The 21,933-nt window shown below is 40.1% G+C and overlaps 1 protein-coding gene across 1 annotated transcript in view; it reads right to left on the bottom strand.

The window, feature by feature from the left end:
* Positions 1-21,933, bottom strand: part of LOC117705469 (guanine nucleotide-binding protein G(q) subunit alpha) — a 251,580-nt gene that overhangs the window by 148,247 nt on the left and 81,400 nt on the right. The window contains exon 2 of the mRNA XM_034498153.2: positions 15,424-15,608. Coding sequence (XP_034354044.1) covers positions 15,424-15,608 — 185 coding nt within the window. The remainder of the gene's footprint in view (positions 1-15,423; positions 15,609-21,933) is intronic.

Raw genomic sequence — 21,933 nt, 5'->3', positions numbered from 1 at the left:
ATCATAAAATGGGATAATTAGAAAGAAAGGACCTAGAGAAGCAACTCATGAAAGAATGAAAAGCTGGTGGTACATGAAGGTCTCTGGTAGAAGCAGAGAGCCAGAGCCTGTCGGGCTGGAGCTAAAGAATACTGTGCTGGATGACACATCTGCATTTTGGTGAGCTCTTCTGCCACACATTTAGTAAGTACACACGGAGCATGGATTACATACACAGGTGCTGCTGGCTTGGGGAAGAACAGAGCATGACTGCTGCACTCTCACGTGTTTTCATGGAGCAGGCTCTGTAGGGAAGACTTGCTAGGGATTGCAGCTGTGTGTTGCCCTGCTGCCCACTTTAGAGTGTGTTCTGATCTACCACGGTCCACTCTTTCACCATGCTGACAGACCCCTCGGAGCTATTTCTTCACTGAATCAAGGTTCCTTGGCCAAACACAGTTCTTTACTAAATCAGACTGTGATCCTGGGGTCTGTGAACTGCCCATGGTTAATGGACTCTGGTGGTTTACAGTTTACTCTACCCTGAGATTAAACTGTATGTGCAAGCATCAAGGTCAAAATTATCTGATAGTACATCACAAGACAGAGCGATATCTTACCGCAACAGAAGCATATTGTTAGAATGAGAGTTAGGCCTATCTGGATTTTTAATTATGCATGTTATACCTGTTTCCTGTTATTGTGGAAAACTAGGATGAGGATATGGGGTCTGGCTACCCTGGAAAATAGCTAATTAGATCTACTTTGGCCAGATCCTAGTAGAACAACCCTGCTCAACAACTTGACTTCATCTCGGTTTCATACCCTGTCTCTAATTCCCAATTACTGTCTCCCACTAAGTTGTACCTCCATTTTCCTATTATCCTGACCTTTATTGCTCACTCCTCTTTCTTAGTAGATCCTAAGTACCACTTCAGATAAGAGTGATGAGGGCTATCTATTGACAACTGCCTTTCTCTACCTGAAACCATTTTTGCCTCAAATTCACCACGAAGCCAAGGTTGTTACTGGCCTTGAGCTTCAGCTTCTAATTCTGGGGTATTTGGAGTGCTAGGTAGACTGGGAGAAGGGCATCTCCTGTGCCTCCCAGTGCACCTCCCAGTGTCACAGAGCAATATCTGATACTCGTGCATCATCTCCTGCTCCTGACCAATGGCTTCAGGTAGGCCTGTGAAAATGCAACCCACCCCAGGCAGGACTCCTAGTGGAAAGATAAGGACACCATCCCACCCACAAAACCTTCAACCCAAAATGTGTCCTGCCTATAAGATCTTCAGGGAGAAAGATGGAGCATAAACAGAAGAAATGACCAACCAATGACTGGCCCAACCCATGGGCAAGCAGTAATCCCTGACACTGTTAATGAAACTCTGTTATGCTTGCAGGAGCCTAGCATAACTGTCCTCTGAGAAGCTCCATCCAGCAGCCAATGGAAACAAATGCAGAGGCACACAAGCAAGCATCAGATGGAGCCCAGGAAGTCTTGTGGAAGAGTTGAGGAAAGGACTGAGGGACCCAAAGGCAACTGGGACTCCAAGGAAGACCAACAAAGTTAAGTAACCTAGACCCTTAAGGGCTAGCAGAGACTGAACCACCAACCAAAGATCAAGCATGGGTTGGACCTAGGCTACCCCACACATAGCACATATGTAGCAGAGATACAGGTTGGCCTTCATGCGGGTCCCCCAAGCAACTGAAGTGGAGGCTGTTCCTGAACCTGTTGCCTATCTGTGGATCTTGTTTCTTCTAACAGGGCCACTTGTCTGGCCTCAGTGCAAGAAGATAACCCTAGTCCTGAAATGACATGATATGCCAGGATGGGGTGATGTAGGAGGAGGGGCTCTTCTTCTCCACAGACAGACAGACAGACAGACAGACAGACAAAAAAGGATGGCATCTGAAGCTGCTCTCCTCGTTTTCCTATACTACACTTTTACAGCTTTTAACTCCCTCCATAAATATGTCCCACATTGTTGGATCCATCCCCCACCCCCCACCCCATTTTCCAACTTCCAGAGAACGACTATACTTTACAGCTCCCCTGTCTCCACGGCCATGCTGAATACTCAGCATCACAGGACCAGTGTGCACAATACAGCAGAGCTTGTCTTGCCTCATCCTCCATCAGGACTGCTCTGGCTTCCTCCAAACCAAGCAAATGTATGAGAAGACTGCCCTTCCTTCCACTAGAACCTTAGAATGGGCTGACTCGACCTACTGTGGCTACCTGTGAAATTCAGGCTTAAACCATGCATCTAATCTTCAGTTTCAGTGTAGTTACTGTCAGTCTGATGCTATAATAAAACACTATAAACAGAGAATTTATAAACAACTAATACTTTTAATTCCAGAGCCTGTAAAATGCAAATCAAAGAACCAGCAGATTGACCGTGTGGTGTGGGCCTGTTCTCTGGTTTGTAGACAGCAACTTCTCAAGACTGTGGTCTCACATGGTAGAAAAGGTGAACAATCTCCCTTGGGCCTATTCTACTAGGGCACTAATACCATTCATAAGGATTACACCACCTTCATGGTGTAATCACTTCCCAAAGGCCCCGACTCCTAACATAATCACCCTGGAAGTCAGGACTTCAATACATGTATCAGGGAACGAAGGGTGATAGTCTACGGTAACGTAGACCTTCCCAAGTTTTACTAATAATAAGTGGGGATGATAACATATCTTTTAGCATTAAGTGTATTATATATTCAATGAATGGGGCAAAACGCTCTAAAGGCTTCTGTGCACATTTAAAGAAAATGTAGGCATCCAGAATGTCTATCTCTAGAGCAGGGACAACTGCCAGACAGTAGATTCCCTCTGTAGCTTGCTCAAGGCCCTGGGTTAAAGTCTTGGTTACTAGAAATATTGAAAAGACAATATTTGTCACTTACTTATTTACAGTGTAGATGTAGTTATATGTATGCAAGTGGATATATGTTTGGTGGGTATATGTATACACAGAGTCCAGGTCAGCCAGACATGTTTCTCTGGAGCCAGCTATCCTGTTTTTTGAGAGAGTCTCCTATTTTAGCATGAAGGCAGCCAAGCAGGCTAAACTTTGGATCCACTGTCTCCACCTTCTGATCGCTGGGATTACAAACACTATCTCACCTGGCTCAAGCTTTTAAGTACTAGGGACTGGACTCAGGTCCTCATGCCTGCATAGCAAGACATAACTGACAGAACTACCTCTAGCCCTGAAACAGGCTTTGCTAGGGAGTCAGTGATGTTTTGCTTCCCATTATCATAAATTTCCAAATACACTGCAATTGAAAAAATACACTGCTTCTTCATTTTTGGTTGGCATGTCTAGGGTTCAACAGTGTACTGTTCAATGCTATGAGTATTAACATCAAGATTCTCTTTACATGAATGATAATCTTACTGCTGACTTTTGTGATAACAACTTTGCTGTCCAAAATTAAGAACAATTCTTTAATAGGGCCTGACATTAAAAAGATATTTGCCAGGCGGTGGTGGCACACGGCTTTAATCCCAGCACTTGGGAGGCAGAGGCAGGCAGATTTCTGAGTTTGAGGCCAGCATGGTCTACAGAGTGAGTTCCAGGACAGCCAGGGCTACACAGAGAAACCCTGTCTCAAAAAAAACACCAGAGAGAGAGAGAGAGAGAGAGAGAGAGAGAGAGAGATTGATTGATTGATTCTGACATGACATATCAAGTAAAATGTAGAGAGAATATTTTGTGTATTGTGTGTTTGAATAACTTAGTCACAAGCCAGCAGTCACTGAAAAGTTTATATGGCAGGAAAACTCTTCCATGTGAGTTACAAGATAGATACTTTACTATATGAAATTAAGAAACCCAATTATTTTTATCAGAGCTAGATATTTTCTTTTTCTAAAACAAAAAATATGTAGTTTTTTATATCACCAGATCTATTCATGAGAATCTGTCAGAACACTGAACATCCAGCATCACCAGGTGGTAACACTCCATTTACTGACCCAGAATGGCAGGAAGGAAGATAAAGAAAAGGAATAGGGAAATCATGAGTATCCTGGTGCCAAAGACATTTATGGAGTCAAAATAGGAGCTGCATTTTAAACATTATAAAACTCAACTCTAGCTCTAGTTGTCAAATCATACTTTATAACTTACACATTCAGTAACAGGGCATTTTCATGTGCAAAACTAGAATACTAGCTCTGTAGCACTTTTGAGTGGATTGGGCTAAACGCCTGTAATTACATTGAGTCCAGAAATGCTTGAGAGGTCGTCTCACTTCCTCCCCTCTTCCGGACTGCTCTACCTGTTCTTCCTTTCTTGAAAACACCCTGTTGTCAAGATGGTAAGCTACACTGATTACCAGGGAGTGTCAGTGTACTTGACTTCAGCAGCCTCTGCATCCCCTGGCCCTTTAGGGATCTCTCATCTATTTGCTACATGCTGGGTCCAACCAGAGCCCAGACGGCTGCTTACAAGAAATCACTGTTGTGGCTGATAGATAATGAGAAATCTACATCTAGTGCTTAGATCAAAGACTCCTCTGTATCTTTAAGCAATCAACATTTTTTTTCTGAAAACCTCTGGACTTTCCTCAAAGGTCTCTCTCTCTCCTAACCTGACCCTTCTAGAAAGAATTTAACAACTAGTTATTTAGTATCCACTTATTATGCACTGATATTATTATAAATGTGTAGCTCTATTTTCTCACTAATGTTCATATCAACTACAAAGTGAGCCCATCATCTCATCCCACTTTCCAGAAGGGGAGCATACTGTTCAGAGTTTAAGTCACTAGCTTAATGCCCCATGGCTGAAATCCTACTGATGGATACACTATGGGGTGCTTTCTTTAATGTTGGCTCCTAGTGTTTTCACATTACCCCTGATGGCAGAGCCAGTTCTCTATGCCCAAAATGACTCAAGCAACATCACCATCGCCTGGAAGCTTATCAAGAAAGCAAAGCCATAGCCCCACCCTAGGGCCACCCCACATCCACTGCAATACAAATGTGCAGTTTGCAAAACTACCTGTTTTGATTTATACTTACTTTAATGTTATGTTTCAGACGTGCTGCCTCAGAACTCAAAATCATGTTCCCAACTGCACACTCAGTGGACTGGACAGTGCTTTCTGTACCTACTAGAAAAGGTTAACTCCATTTATAGACACAGTTTGGCCAAAAGAGACTGCTGTGCAAATAAAAAGAAAACCCTTCCCCATGGCTGGCTGCAACCATATACATTTTTCAGAGACCATAAATACAGTACAAGTAAGTGCCTGCTAGGTGCTAATTCTACATCCCTAAATGGCAAATAGTACCTCCATTTGGAAGCTGCCACTACCTTGGCAAAAAAAAACGTGCTACAGTCAAAATTCCTAAAACTTGTGACCACATTGTTAACATGCAGATGTTAACTGGACACCCAACTTCGGTGAGGGTCTGTCTGCAATACATAAAACAGTGGCTCTTATCCCATTGCCTTTGGAAGCCAGGTTGCCAATGTTAAACAGGTCCTAAGACCATACTTTTAGGCCAATGCCATCAAGAACACATAAAGAAACAAATACCTTTAAGTGGACTCTTACATAGGTCACCTCACCACATTATAACCAGCAGCATCTGATATGCTCAGCACATCACTTTAGCTCAAAACCATTACATCATATACCACATAGGAAGTATATACCATATATCACAGAGGAAGTGTACACATTGCAAGAAGTGGGGAACCTAGCACCCAGGCTAGTGCATGTCGGCATAGCAGTTTCTCAGCAATAACACCATTCTTCTAAATCTCTCTCCATTCATACAAGTAAAACAAGATCAGAAAAGGAAACGGCTCAATCACCACAAGGAAGAGTGGCAACAACTTCACAAATGTCTCCTTGCCAACTTTTAAAAGCATAAAGTTGTGGTATCTGTTCAAAGAACAAGTCTACACTGGATCCACCAATACTGGCAATAACTGTATGCTTTCATTTTAGATTTTATTGCTCTGTGTGTGTCTGAGCATTTTACCTATGCATGAGTTACATGAATGCCTGGTACCAGAGGAAGACACCAGATTCCCTGGGACTGGAGTGACAGTTGAGCCATTGTGTAGGTACTGGTGATCAAACACAGGTCCTTTACAAGAATAGCAAGTCTTCCTTATTTTCTAGAGAAAAAAAGCAAACTCCATATGGTAAGGTCTAAACTCCCAGTGCTAACAACAAAGCGAGAGGATTTCAAGTTCAAGGGCTATCTGTATAGTGAGGCCTTGTTAAGAAATGTTTAAAAAGGAGGAGAAAAGCAGAGTAAGATGAGGAGGAGCAAAAAAGCAAAAAAAAAAAAAAAAACCAAAACAAAACAAAACAAAAAAACTAAGCAACCATCATGCTCCAACATAAAGTGAAAATTATTTCTCCAGTATGTTTCCTTGCTGGTATCTATATTTGTATAAATGCACACCTATAAAAACCATGAGGATATTAACAGCATGTTATTTTTCCATATTCCTTCCTATATTTTGATTTAGTCATTAATCTTCTTAAAACAAACAAATAAGCAAGCAAATAGGAATACAATCACAAAAGAACCAAATGTTAGTAATTAGGAGGACATAAAATAGGGCAAACAAGCTGAAAAAAAAAACTCCAGGTGTCAGAAACAGAAAAACAAACAAAAAACAACACTCAGTTGCTGAAAAGGCTTTTGTTCTTAACACAAACATGTCTGGTCTTTTTATGAGATGTTTTAAAATCTTTTTAAGGGAAACACTGAGAAGTGAGCAACATGCTTCTTGTACTATCGTAAGCAGGGCCTTGGCTTACTTAAGCCTCCTACTAAGGCTTTTTTCTAACAGCTACTACTAGTCAACCTCATCCACTAGTGTGGAAATGTAGACACTCTGGGCTCAAGCTGGGGAGAAGAGTGTCCCAGATGCTGTGGATCTTGCTGACCAGCTTCCACTGAGCTCCTGAGATGAAGCTTTTGTTCCGCCTGTTCCAGCTTCTTGACTATAGCTGCTCTGACTCTGACCAGATCCTAGCTCCCTCTCTTGAAAACCAAGCTTCTGCCATGCACTCCACTCCCAGGCTTTCTTACTGATGTAAGCCACCCTCATCCTGGCTTCCATGGCTGAACTTTCTAGCAATGAAGTCCAGTTGGACACAGATAACAACAATAGAACAAGATGTGGAAGGCAACTCCATTGGCACAGCACAGTGACCAGGTGTCACTGACCTAGATGTACTGCTCAGCCACATTTTTCTTGTAGGCCACAATTGCATGGCACCCAGAGATGCCCAGGTAAGTGAAGTGTAGCTCAATTGAAGAATAGCTGATGTCACAGAAACTATCCTGTATGATCTTGTCCACCCCATACATCATCTTCACAGTCTGAGAATCAACCACTCATTCATCAAATACATGGTTCACAAACCTCATGTCCAGTGCACAGTGGTTCCTAAATTACAGATGCATTAAGAGCTTGGCAGGCTGTAGCTAACAATACCATGTCCTCCACCTACCAAAAAGAGGAAAGGGAAATCACATTCCCATGGGGTCCAAAATAAGGAGGTGGCTGGAGAAACTGTCAATCTCATCGAGCAGTATACATCCTTTCTCAAAGCTGAACATGTTGCCCACTATTAAGCGGGGTGATCTCTCACTTAGCCATTCAGTTACTATATGCCAAGTACTTTCCATCTGCTCAGCAACAGAAACCCATCAGACAAATTTTAAAAAGGAAACAGTGAGTTCCTTAATGAACAGTATTGAAATATCTAAACACACGAGAAAATGCTGCTTGTAGCCATTTCTCTCAAACCTGCTGACTGACCTTAGCAGGATGACCTGACTCCTGACAAGGTCCTCTGCATGAGAACTGTGCTTCTGAATAGTGTGCTGTGGAGGGCCTGCAGCTGCGACTGCCCACATAGCCGAGGGCCTAGGCCCCGTGTTGGCAGCATCTCCCTGGAGCCTGAACTAAGGTGAGGATGCTAATACCACAGGTTGCTGAAAGGGAGAAGATAATGAAGAGAACAATCTGGGAGTATGAAAAACTGCAAAAAAGGCAAAAAGTAGATTCTTTGTGGTCAAGATTCTCATAATATACTGGAAGTAGAAATTATAATAACCACTGTTTTTCAAGCAGGAAACTGGAATTCAGTATCAAAAGGCAATTCAATTACAGTCAGTTTCAAATGAAGTTGTTTGACTCTGTTAACTATGCTTAAACAGCATACCAACAGTAGTGTATCAAAGCTTCTTAAGGTAAACAAATGTTCATTCACTGATTCATTCATTCACTTCACTCATTCAATACAGTCTAATTTTGTGCTAAATCCTGAGCTAGGTTTAAATAACAAAAGCTCAATCTCTATCCTCCAGTGTTACTATTCTGGTCATGCTAATTTTTAAAACTCTGTTTCATATTTATTTATTTTTGAAGTGGAAACTTCTGGATTCAATTCCCCAAGTGGGAGGTTATAATCTTTGCTGGGCTGTGGTGGCGCACACCTTTAATCCTAGCACTTGGGAGGCAGAGGCAGGTGGATTTCTGAGTTCGAGGCCAGCCTGGCCTACAAAGTGAGTTCCAGGACAGCCAGGGCTACACAGAGAAACCCTGTCTCAAAACCCCTCCCCCCACCCCACCCCACCCCCGCAAAAAGAAAGAAAGAAAGAAAGAAAGAAAGAAAGAAAGAAAGAAAGAAAGAAAGAAAGAAAAAAAGAAAGAAAGAAATTAATTAATTTCTGGTTTCTTTGGAAATTCAGTTATATCAAATGATATTTTGCTGGGACACACAGGTGAAAGGATGTTTTGCTAAAGCAGACACATGAAAGAATGTTTCACTGAAGCATACACAGGTGAAAGGAAGTTTTGCTGCACCAAATACATGAAAAGTCGCATGATGTTTAGAAGGAATGTAAGTATAACCCCACAGACAGTAGAAGCTCAAGCATCAGTTTGCCTTGCTCTGCCTCTGCCTCACTAGTCTTCACCTTATGTTATACTGCTGAGCTTGGCTTCTGGTAACTTCATAGAGAGAAACTCTCCAAAGAACTTCTCATGAGGTTCCTGCAGTTTCTTGCCACTTCAGGCTCAGGCCAGTTGGCAAGCCTTACAGTTTCTTCCGATTGAACTGCCTTTGTTGGTTTGCATGTGGTGTTTGCTAGTGAACTGGACTGAGAACACTGAAGATTGGAATTGCCCTAATGAACTATTTCTAAACAGGTCCACTTCCCCCATACCCTAATAAGCTTTTTTCCCACTACCTCTGGTGGGTGGTGGGATAGAGGGGAGGTTGAACCCTTAAGTAGACTGAGAAAAATATATGCCTACATATTTTGTGTATTTTGTCCACATTCATATATGTATGTCTAGTGCCTATGGAGATGAGAACAGGTGGGTGCCCAGTCATATTATTTTTAAACAACATAGATTAGTTTAAGTTGACTTGTGATATGAATGTAGAAACCATGGATATGCTGAGAAGAGAAGAATCATGATGCAGATAGGACACAAATAACATACTAAGAAAACATTATACAAAGGCACACATTGCTTATGTGCAACACAGGGAGAATTCTGGTCTGTCTTCAGCTTTATTCCCATGTGAATAAAGAGTATACACATGAGCTGGTTAGACAAGAATGTGTGCACATATGCATTCCCACATGAACAGTGGACACATGAGCCAGTTAGACAAGAATGTGTGCACATATGCATTCCCACACGAACAGTGGACACATGAGCCAGTTAGGCATGAGTGTATACATAGAAATATCTAGTTTTTTCTGCTGCCTGTGATGGCACTCAGGAGGCTGAGGCCTGAGGACCACATCGGTTTAAGGCTTCTATGGTGGCATGAGTGAGAGTGCCCCAAAAGCTCTGCCACTTTTATGTGGTCCCCAGTTGGTAGCAATGTTTGGGAGGGCCTTGAGAATTTAAAGACTTGTTATTTTGAGTTTGCTGTCTGCTTCCTATTTATAGTTAGAGCTGTGAGCTCTCCACTGCTGTTCCAGCACCATGCCCACCTGCCTGTTGCCACCCAGCTCTACCATGACAGCAACAGTCACTTATCTGTCTAGAATCATATGACAAAACAAATAACAAACAAACCAACAACAACAACAAAAAAAAAACCAAGCCCCTTCCTTCTCTAAAGTGCTTTAGTTGTAATGTTTTATAACAGCAATAGAAAAGTAACTAAGACACCCTATCTCAAAAATCAAAAACCAGATCAAACGGAACTAAACAACATACAGGTTTGTTTGGTTTTTGCCTACTCACAAAACCAAGTTGTATCACAACACACAAATAAAACATTTAAAAACCAGACTAAAACACTACAGTTAACAAGTAGCAAAGACAGCTTTCATTGTTACCTTCTTTCTTAACCTAAGCTTTTATACTGAGCCATAGAAAATGGCCTAGTTCCACAAAAGCTAGAGATCACAATGAAGAATGAAAATCCAGACAAACCTGTTCAATGCCAGTGCTGTAGACACTGGGGACAGGAAACAGGAAAGGATTCTGCTAATGTGTTTGCTAATTTGGGCGCTGCAGAGGAAATATCAGCCCAAAAGACACTGTTGGAAAGGGAAATTGATCCCCACTGCACTTAGCCCAGTGTCTACTCTTTCTAAATGAAATGCTAAAAGGACATGGCCCATGAATACTAAAGAAGGCACAAAGCAAGTTCCATCAACCTTCAGAAGTGATGTAACTGCTTTTTTTTTTTTTTTTAAATGTCATGTTATCAATCTAGGAAAAATTAAAAACTTTGCACTTGGCCACAAATTAACACAAGCTGAACAGCAAACATGCAGAGAGAGGCCTGTGAAAAGAAAAACATTGCTTTACAGAGTAAGGTACAAAAACTTTGGGTTCTGCCTAGAAAGCCTAACCAGTTAAAGACTATTTTTTCCCGGGGGGTGGGGGTGGGGGTGGGGGTGGGGGTGGGGGAACAGAACCAAAAAACCTTTAAGTATAAGGGAATCAACTCAGTTTTAGTGCAGTCTCAAATGAGAAAAACCAAAGCAGAATGACTTACCCTGTCTAATATCAAAACTAACAGCTTGGTCATCAGTAGTTAAGTAATGACAGAAAGACACAAAATAAGCAAATGGCTCATAATAGTCAACCTAAGACCAACTGTATACATAATCATTCGATTAGTGACCAGGGCAATCCTGCATGGCCCTGGATGGTGTCTTTGACAAATGAGCTGGGTCAATAAAATTGCAAGGCAGAAAAATTAAAACAAGGCTCCTTATTTCACACTGTACTCTACAATATATGATGACGTTTATTTTAGATCTAAATGTAAAAAGCAAAAATATAAAATTTAGAAAAAGTACAGGTTATTTATATGAATTTAAAGTAAGCAAAAAATTACTTTAAAAGAACTTATTAGAGAGAGAAAAATGACAAACTGGACTAAGATTAAGAACTTTCACTGGAGGAACCAGTAAGAAAATGGAAAGTAAATCACAAAGTAAAGAAAATATTCACAATTGCAGAGAGTTGTAGCTTTAATACATAAAGAACTCCTACAAAGCAATAATAATCAGGCAATCCAATAGAGACAGGTAAAAGTTTTTGTTTTGGTTTTTTTTGGTAAACATAATATTATGTTTTTAAAGAAAACATATATAAAAACAAACAAAAAACCCTGTAGAATACCTATAAAACTAGATGTTAAGCAAATGTGACTATTTGACAAAACAGATGAAAAAAATTTTCACCACCAGGAAAAGTTCTATGGGACCCCTCAATATGATTTAAGTGAAATACAGATACCAAAACTACATGTCCTTAACCATCAAGGAGGTGATCCCCTGTGGTTGGTAGATTTATCTAGAATAAGGAAGGTTGTGCTGACCCAGACTAAGAGCTTAAGTACAGACATATCAAAGTGGTGACGTGACACTCACTACTTAGAACACATGTTCTTTTATGCATACGCTACGCTTCAGTAAGAACACAGAAGGGACAAAACCTGTGCCACTCTACTGCTACAGTCTTTCTTCACTCCAGCCCTCTCCTGTATTTTAAAACAGAGGGATCAGCACAAGGTGACTTTCAGAAGGGATTTTAGATTGTCCAATTCATCACCTGCTTTAGTTTGGAAAGATGGTTTTAGAAAATGCCACATGTTAAAAACCCATTCTGTTTTCAACACATCCAGGTAAGGAGTGCTTTGTGCCTCCCTTGGCATCCTATCCCAATGACCATCACTCTGAGGATGGCTTTTCCTCAATTTGACACTGTCAGACATTTTAAAGATATCTCACATACATGATCTTCTGAACTTTGAAACTACCTTAACATTATTTGTCCCACTTTCACACATGAGAAAATTCAGGCCTAGACTACGAAGAAATGAAGATTTCTTAACAAATGTAAAGGCTGCAAGATTATTTGGCTGTTCCATGCTAGGACTCAGATGCTGGTATATACTCACTACAGTGCATACAACACTGGATAGCACTGGATAGCAGATAGCTATCACTGAGTCACTAACTTCTTTTGAGTCCCTTCCCACCCTGTAAGTCTAGAATAAGAAATTTTATTTTAGGGTAAATACTAAGTAAGACTTGTATCTACAAAGAGTTCACATGTCATTCCATGTTATAAATTGACTGTGCACTTTTGTAGTAGACATTTGTGAGCTGGGCCAGAATTGTTCTTTTTCCACTAGCAGTACCCAGATTTCCCCCAGGGACTGTCAATCACATTGACCAGACTTCCTTCCCCTGTCTAAAGAACTAGCAAAGAATCCACGTTGGGCCAGTCCAACACTTTTTCCCAGGAATCTGAATCAGAAGTGAGTGTTGAAAGACTGAAATTGGCTGAAGTTCATCTCTCCCAAGAACAGTCCTTCAGCTTCTCAGGCCTCCTGTAAGCTCACACCCTCAAAAGGCTTCCTCTTACTTCCTCATCCAGTGGCTGTTCTGCAAATTTTTGGTTCCCCTGACTTTTTGACAGACAGACCAAAACACAAGACTGCTAGTTCTGTTTATTACACAGGTGGAAATTCCTCAGTACAATCAGTACATGGTCATTCTGCTAACTAAGAAAATTCCCTTGTGGTTTTTGATTTGTTTTGTTTTTAAGTAGCAATTTCTGATTGAGTTGACCAAAGGCAGGAATAATACATACAGCCTTCAGAATTTTGGCTACTTTTTCTTGGAAAAAAAAATTGAAGATCTTGAAGTTTTTTTTTTTAAGGAAATACAAAGAAATAAGAATAATTTAAACATTTTTAACAATTGCTTACACCTCAGGAGTGGTTACACATGCACATAAGCAAGAGAGTGAGGGCTGGCGGATGTCCTTGGTACCATTCTCATTTGCCTGACGCTCACCAATTAGGCTAGCTGGTTGGCTAAGGAGCCTTAGGGATTCTCCTGTTTTTGCATCTCCAATGCTGGCATTACATGCCCATGTAATAATGCCTCAGAATTTTTAGCTCAATTCTGAGGAAAGAACTCAGATCTTCAGGCTTTACTGACTAAATCATGCCCCCAACCCTAATGAGGTACTTTCCTGTGAAATGTCCTTCTTTATTATTAAGTAGCATAGTACTTTCTGGTCCACTTAGTTCCCCTCCACTCCAAATGAAAAGGAAAACCAGGTGTTATAGTAACAGCTACTTAGGCAAAGGGAACTAAAAAGACTAGTTGCTAAATGGGCCTGGTCATCAGAACTTCAAAGACTAAACTTAGAAACTAGGTAAGGGAGAGAGTATCCTTGTCAGAAATGTTTGCACCAGAAACATTCTAGAATGCAGAACTTTTACATATGGTAACACATGCATATACACAACTGTGAGAAAAACATTCCAGAATGCAGAGCTTTTACATATGGTAGCACATGCATATATACAAGTATCTGTAAGATGAGGCTTAAGTCAAAACAAAAAGTCACTTGTTTTTCATACTCATGGGACACACATAGGTAGTAATTTTATACAAAATTTTAGTAATTTTACTGAATCTCCACAGGTGGAGGGAAAGACTGAATCCTGGAAGCTATCCTTTATCCTCCACATGAGCATCATAGCATTTGAGATCTTAGATTTTCAGATCAAGGATGTTCAAACTATAGAATAAAAAGAAAGGTGGAATTGTCAGCTTGAAGGTAGCACAGGCTGAGTCCCACTCTCATTTCTTTTCATGTCACAGCTCCAGATCAGGTATTTTTTCTCTTGCAGAGACTGGCAATTGACAGACTATAGACACTTCTATATTGCCTCAATCCCTGATTTCACATTTTACAGAAATCACAAATCAACTGCAAAGGGATACCAGGAGGCTCTATTGGGAGTGCTCTACAGAACAAGCAAAAGCCTCTGCTTTGTCCCTGTTTTGTTGTGGGGGGAAATACTCCCAAAGAGCATGCTTACTTTCTGAAAGGTGCCCTGTAATCTGAGGAGATAATGCATGAACATATGAAACACTACAACAGGAATACAGGAAGAACATCAACTGCCAAATTCAAACCTTCTTCACCACGCTGCAATTCCAGACAGTTCCCTAGCCATGCTAACACAGAGGCCCTCGATCACTTCCTTTTTTATTAATAATCAAATTCTAGACCAAGACAGAGAATGTAATCAGAAGAACATATCTGTGTAAGATGACTGAAATTCATCCTTTTAGAAAGAACTAATAACGAGGTAATCTCGTGATCATACACTTTACATAAGCAGGCTTTACTAAATGACAGTCTCTTATCGTTAGCTATGAACACTTGTACTCAGAGAAAAGACAAGATGGTATTTATAAATAAACAAACTCTATATCACTGTATGTTCAAAAGAAAACTTAAAACATGTGTTTCCTCAATGTGGGGTGGGTTGAAGCCGCTCACCATTATACCAACATGCTTTTTTACTAAAGAACTCCCAAGGACAAAATCATGGATACCTACACTCAAGGAAAATTAATCATACTTTGGTAAAAGTGTGCAACTTACTGAAACGTATTACAAGCTGCTTCCTAAGTTTAGAATCCCTAGAAAAGATTGAGGCTTATAAAAAGACATGCACTGCTATGCCATCTGGTCCACAGCTCCCCCCATAGCCAGTGAAACTTCTCATTCAATGAAGCAACACTTAGACAATAATAAAGGAAATTCCAGTGTTGCTGTGGCATTCCAAAAGCTAGAACCAGTTTTGCAACTATGAACAATTTTCAAGTATCAAACAGGCCAGATAACAGTTAAGGTATCTTTTGCTTTAGAACATAAACAATCCAATAAGGTAAAGAGTGACAGAAGAAGACACTTCCGGCCTCCACAAGTCAGCACCTGTGTACCCATGCATACATGGTGGGAAGGGCAAAGGAGGGGAGGTCATAAGGGCAGAGGAAGGGAACGAGTACATTTCAGACACCCACTGTTCACTCTAGAAGGGTTTAGACCCCATTCTGCCAACTGTTCCAATGAGTCTACTTACTTTATTGTGTTCATACTTGTATGGAATCTTGAGAGTGTCCATAGCTCTGATCATGGCCTGCATGGCTGTAAAGATGTTCTGATACACCAGTTTGGTAAAGCCCCTCTTGTCTTCATCAGAGTATCCCGACCCATGGATGATCCTCATCTGCTTGATGAAGGTACTCTTGCCACTCTCCCCTGTCCCTGGAATAGAAATGGCAGCAGCATGTTAGATCACAACTGATTTTCTCCTCTTCCAGATAACAGAACTAGACACTGGCCTGGATTTCAGACCCCCAAAGTCCTGCTGAGAGAAGCACCATGCAAAGTCAAAATGCTGCCTACAGAGGACACTTAGAGCATTAGGCACGTCCATCTTAAAGGCAGGCAAATAAACTCAAAAACTATTCACATCTCAGGAAACCACTGAGCACAGATGAGTCAAACAAGGACTTGTAACCCTGCAACTCTAAGAAACAAGTGCAAGCACATCATAGAAGCATATGATGCATCCTGAGGCATATCTGAAATGCATCCTGAACTCTGGAAAGGGCAATATCCTTATACTGACACATTTCAAAAATAAACAAGCAGAGAAGGCCTAAAACCTAAGGCATTTTTTCCAGTTTGGAACTGGGGCAAAAGTAGACTACACATTCCTGGTAGACCAGAACACAGGTTACATTCTAGACCATAGTAGCCACAGTGTTTATTTGCAGGACCTGGTTGGTTAATTTATAACTCTGTCTCATTCAAGAGAAGTAACAGGACTCAGAAACTTAGTTGTTGTTACAAGGTTTTGTTGTTAGTAGATGTTTTTCTTCTAGTTTTTCTTATTTTTAACATCTTCAATATATATTTCTAAATCTAAAAACATCACATTTCTAAATGCCAACTAACTTTTCTCATATCCATTTCCACACCCCAATAATGTAAAAAAAAAAAAAAAAAAAAAAAAAAAAAAAAAAAAAACACACATTCCAGATATTCAATATGAAAGAACAAAAAGAGAATAATGGTCTTCCTCCCAGCAAGTCTTCTGAGAGCAGGATGAGAAGAAAGGTGAGGTGGGAGGGAGAGAGGGAGGAGATTAAGAGCTACAATGCAAATCCACCCTCATGCCTTGTTGCTTTTTCTGCTGTTGATTTTACTGCTCTCTTGATAAACAATCATGAACATTCAAATAAGAACTTTTTTTTTTACCAAAGTATCTTAAAGAACAGACTGTACAGGCCCTCAGACATTACAAGGAAAGGTAATTCTGAACCTAATGCTCTACTGCAGGTGGTTTATTTGTTTATATATTGCTTGCATTTTGAGTGCAAGAATGTGTGGTGTGTGTGTTTCAGAGAAGGGGGAAGGGGAAAGGGGGAAGGGGAGAGGGGGAGAGAGGTGAGAGAGGAGAGGGGGGAAGGGAGAGAGTGGGGGGGAGGGCAAGAGGGAGAGAGCTGGGAGGAGAGAGGGGGAAGAGGGGGGAAGAGAGGGAGAGAGAGAGAGAGAGGGAGAGAGAGAGGGAGGGAGGGAGAAAGGGAGAGAGGGAGAGAGAGAGGGGTATTTATACCTCTAATTTATAGAAACAAATACCTTTATTCTCTTAAGCAATCAAAAAGATGTAAGTGAGTCACCATAGCCAGCATATGGGGTACAGGGATTAAACTCAGGCCTCTGACCACCTAGTATGAGAACATGTGGTGGGTGTGACTGGAGTCTGAATGCAGCTTACATATAGACTCAATGGACTGTGATATCAGTGTGTAAGTCATATGGAAACAAGGCTCAGTGTTTACTCTATCTTTATTAGTTCTTTGAGAACTGCAGAGATGCACACAATGAATTTTGATCATATTAATGCCCTACTCTTTCCCCTAACTCCTCCCCCCAATTCCTTATCCCATATTTGGATCTTCACTTTTAAAAAAATGATTACTCCCTGAGTCCAATTTGTGCTGCCCAAATTGTGTGTTTGTGTGTGCGTGTGAGTGTCTGTGTGTGTGTGTCTGTGTGTCCGCGCGTGCGTGCAGTCACTCTTTACCATATTCATTGAGGCAAGCTCTTTCAACCGAACCCAGAGCTCACTGATTTCATTAATACAACTAGCCAGCCTATTCTGGAGATTCCCTTTTCACCATCGGAGCCTTGGAATTCGGCAACAACATTTATAAGGGACGAGGATCTAACTTCAGGCCTCACACTTGTGTAGTTCAGGCTTTATACTCTGAGCTATCTTCCCAGCCTGCTTTATGAATTTTAATTAAGTGATATAGAACACCTTGAAATATAAATGTAACATTGAAATATAAAAGCCAATTCGCATTTTAGTGGGCTTAATTTGAAAGTTATAATGAATATTCTATAATCCCCCATCATGAATACCAGATATCTGAAAAAGCCTATCTCCAATAGAAAAGCAGTCATGAATTAATAACTATTATTTATCAATAATTTATAGAAACAAATACCTTTACTCTCTTAAGCAATCAAAAAGATGTAAGAAAAAAGCTTAGAAAGAAAAAAGACTAAGGAAAGGTAGACTGTAAGAATGACCAGTCCTGTACACTACAAAAGCAGCAGAGATTTTTCCTTTGAATGAATGAATAAATAAATAAATAAATAAACGTGTGAGTGTGGTTATGTACATGTAAATTTGGTGCCCAAGGAGATCAGGTGTAAGAGCTCCCCTGCCCTGGTCTTTTCACAATTTTAATTTTCAACAATGTGTTTATGTGTATTGGTGAGGGGAATGTCTGTGTATGGACATATGCCCGTGCAGATATCCAAGGAGACCAGATAAGGGAGCTAGCTCCTGTGGACCTGTAATTATAGGCAGTTCTGAGCCACCTAACATGGGTGCTGGAAACCAAACTTGGATTCTCTGGAATGGCGGTATGTGTTCGTAACCACTGAGCCATCTCTCCCGTCCCAAGAGATCTTCCCCCCCCCCCCGACCCCCTTGGTTTTTTGAGACAGAGTTTCTCTGTATAGCCCTGGCTGTCCTGGAACTCACTCTGTAGAGCAGGCTGGCCTCAAACTCAGAAATCCGCCTGCCTCTGCCTCCCAAGTGCTGGGATTAAAGGCGTGCGCCACCACTGCCCTGCCCAAGAGATCTTAATAGTAAAATTAATAAAAGAAAAAAGCAAAGTGAGTCAGGAAGTAGGGTCACTTTCCTCCTGGTCATCTGAAAAAACAAATTCTTACATAATTACCTCGTAAATAAAAATATAAATAATGCATGAAGTATGAGCTATACTGACTTGCATTTCTTTAGATCACTTTAGCCAAGAACAGTCAACACTTGTCATCTCCTTGGATATATTACTGGAGTCCTTAAAATAAATTATTATTATTATTATTATTAATATACTGTTCCCAGAAACAGGGCTCCATTCTCCCCATCCCCATCTTGCTGGGTGCTGCCCTAGAGGACAAAAGGTGCAGGTTCCATGAGCATCTTGGCCTTTCAGCTAAGCCATAGCAGCAGTGAGAAAGCTGGAACTATGTTCCAACACCAGCCACTCATATGGGCAGCATCCCTTCAAGGGACCACAAGCTACTGCCGAAGAGTCCCTCCATAGGGCTTTCCTCTCTGGGTTCTTGGCTCTTACTAGACCTTACTACCTACATATAGTTCACACTTTCATAAATTGTGCCTCAGTCAGCCAGGGGAAAAAATGTCAAATGTTTCTGGCCTGAATTGACAAGTACAAAACTTAAAGGAAAACTGAGGAGCGTTAGGTGATGTACAGGAATTCAGCAATTCACTGTCAGCATGCTTCTACAAAATGTCTCTAGAAAAGTTGCTTTTATCTTTAGATACATATACTGCCTTTCTTAGGACAGTTCCTCAAAGAACTCAGACTTACAAACCATGCTATCTATTAAAAGGCTATTTCACCCAACATTTATATTTGGCTGCAAAGAACACTATGCTTTTCCTTCCCTACTCCCAAAATCTGGATAAAGGACAGAGAGCAATCCCTACTTCACTTGGCATCACAATCCATCAGAACAAACATTAAACACACATTTAACACCCTACAAAGAGGACATAGCTTGGTAAGCTGGTTGGCTTGCACCATCACTCAACACACTCTCACTCACACACACACACACACACACACACACACACACACACACACACACTTTCACAGTTCAGGTTTTTAACACAACCAAAGCCTACATATAGGGCCTGCCACAATTTCATATGTTTAATCCAATTCACAGGACACATTCATACACTTATGATAACTATTCTGCCAATTTGCATGATGTGATCTGCAAATGGCTCTGTCAAAAATGACTTTCAAATCCAATCATATATTATCTTAAGGGTCATGAATTAGCATTCATTACAGAAAGCAATCATAGACTTAGTGGTTTGCTCTCTAATTAGCATTTCTGTTGAAGTAATCATAGATTCTGTCTCTCACACTCAAACTACCTTCTTGGACTCTCTTATCAAAAGAGCTGCCAATGGACAATCAACCACACATGCACAAGTGTCCCTCAATGCTCTACTACTGTGTTACTACTATAATGTAGCTACTACTGTGCTGGCTCAGAAGAGCTCTGGTGTCCCATCTACATACAGAGATCCAGCAAAACAAACACTAACATTACTAGAAATTCTAACAGTCCACTTATTCATACCCTTTAACCTCAGAGAAAAGCAGAAAACAGACTTCTCAAAGGCTGAAGACCATCTATACCACTTCTAGGTGTTTTTAGATTCTATAGATAAAAAGAGAAATACCAAAATACAGACAGGAAAAGTGTAGTACTGAAGATTATACAATGAATATAATTATTTCATCCTGCCTTGGCCTTTCATGACTGTATTTGGAAATTCTGAAGTCTACATCTGAAGCCCTTGATGAATAGAAAAGCTAAAGCCAAATGCCTGGACCCCACCCTCCTGCTTGGCCAGCTCCCAGATAAAGGGAGAAAAACAAGGCTTGTGAAGCTGCATTACAAGTCAGGCCACTTGTTTCAGATCCACTGGGTTAAAGCAGGAATAGCATGAAACCTCAGGCCCAGCAAGCTAAACATGGGCTTCTTCTGTAGCACCTTGGATAAAGTAGAACCAGATACTCCAAGGACAAATTCCTAGCAAGGAGCACATCAGTCACCTGCAACCTCCAAAGAATTAATGGTAAGCTATGAGATGAATGTGGCCAAACCCTAAGGCAAATGCAATCTGTGTATTGTCCATACTTCAGGCAAACTGCTTTGAGGTGCACATTCTGCCTTTGTGTTTTTCTCTACTCACACGGGGGATCTCTGACAACAAAGGGACTCAAACTTTCTCTTCTTTACAAAACTGTCCTTCAAGGTAACAGCTGGGTTTATTTAATCTTTATTCCCAAAGTATAGTCTTGCAGAAGATACTAGACAGTTTTTAAAATATAGCCAAAAAAATTAACTGTATTTGGTATCACCAATTATAAGTAAAAACTAACTGGACCCCTTGCTTCCAGTGGTCTACCTCCAGCACTACATTTTTAAATACCTAAAATTTAAGAAACAATATATAATTTAATTTTATACTCATTATGAAAAAAAAAACATGTTCCAAATTTTTCTCACCTGTATTGATTCTCTGAACTTTTCTTTACTTAAAATTTTATTAAAGGAGCTGCTTGCTGTGTTTTATTTAACAATTTTGTTTTGAAGGTGAAACTAGTGCTTGGGTATAAGCATTTCTTGATCTCACATTTTCTGTGTATTAATTGATTAAAAGTTGCTGTATACATTTACCATTTATATTGTTCCCTCACCTACTTTCCTCTGATTTCTCTCCTTTGTCTGTTAATAAAAGCCCCAAACTTGAGAATGTTATTCTAACTTTTCTAAAAGGGTTACACTTTATACTTATCTCACTTTATATTAATGTGTGATGAGTAGTATATTTAATACCTCAACAATATTGCCATAATAATAACAAAATTATTTACAACTTAAAGCCACACTGGCACAGAAGTTCTTCCAACCATAATGAAGTGTTTAAGCTGAGTTCAGAAATATATATATATATATATATTTATATAGTTTTTTATATATATATATATATATATTTATATAGTTTTATATATATATATATATATATATTTATATATATATATATATATTTATATAGCCCATATAGTTAGTTGCTAATATCTATATTGTCTTCTTGCTGTATACACATGAGTACATGCCTTTTCCCTCCTTGTTTGGCATTTATCACAGACAGTGCCATTAACTCGAACTCTGAAGTGTAATAGCAAAACTATCATGAAAAACGCATTCTTACTATAAATCTTAGCAACTTCAATATACAATATTGATTCCCTATGAGAATTTTTACTTAAATAATGCACTTTTCGGCTTCCATTTTGCATGAACTGCTACTATCACTACTGTGTTTTGCTTTAGAGGTATTATTAAATTAAGTAAGGTTACCTGAACGCAAACACTGATTTTACTACAGTCAGATAACTGGGATACTACTAAGTAACTAACAAGCTGATGGCATATACAGCATAGATACATG

The sequence above is a fragment of the Arvicanthis niloticus genome, chromosome 1 (assembly GCF_011762505.2).
Source record: "Arvicanthis niloticus isolate mArvNil1 chromosome 1, mArvNil1.pat.X, whole genome shotgun sequence".
Lineage (NCBI taxonomy): Eukaryota > Metazoa > Chordata > Mammalia > Rodentia > Muridae > Arvicanthis > Arvicanthis niloticus.
The sequence above is the reverse complement of the archived record's forward strand: the minus strand, read 5'-3'. Positions and strand labels throughout refer to the sequence as shown.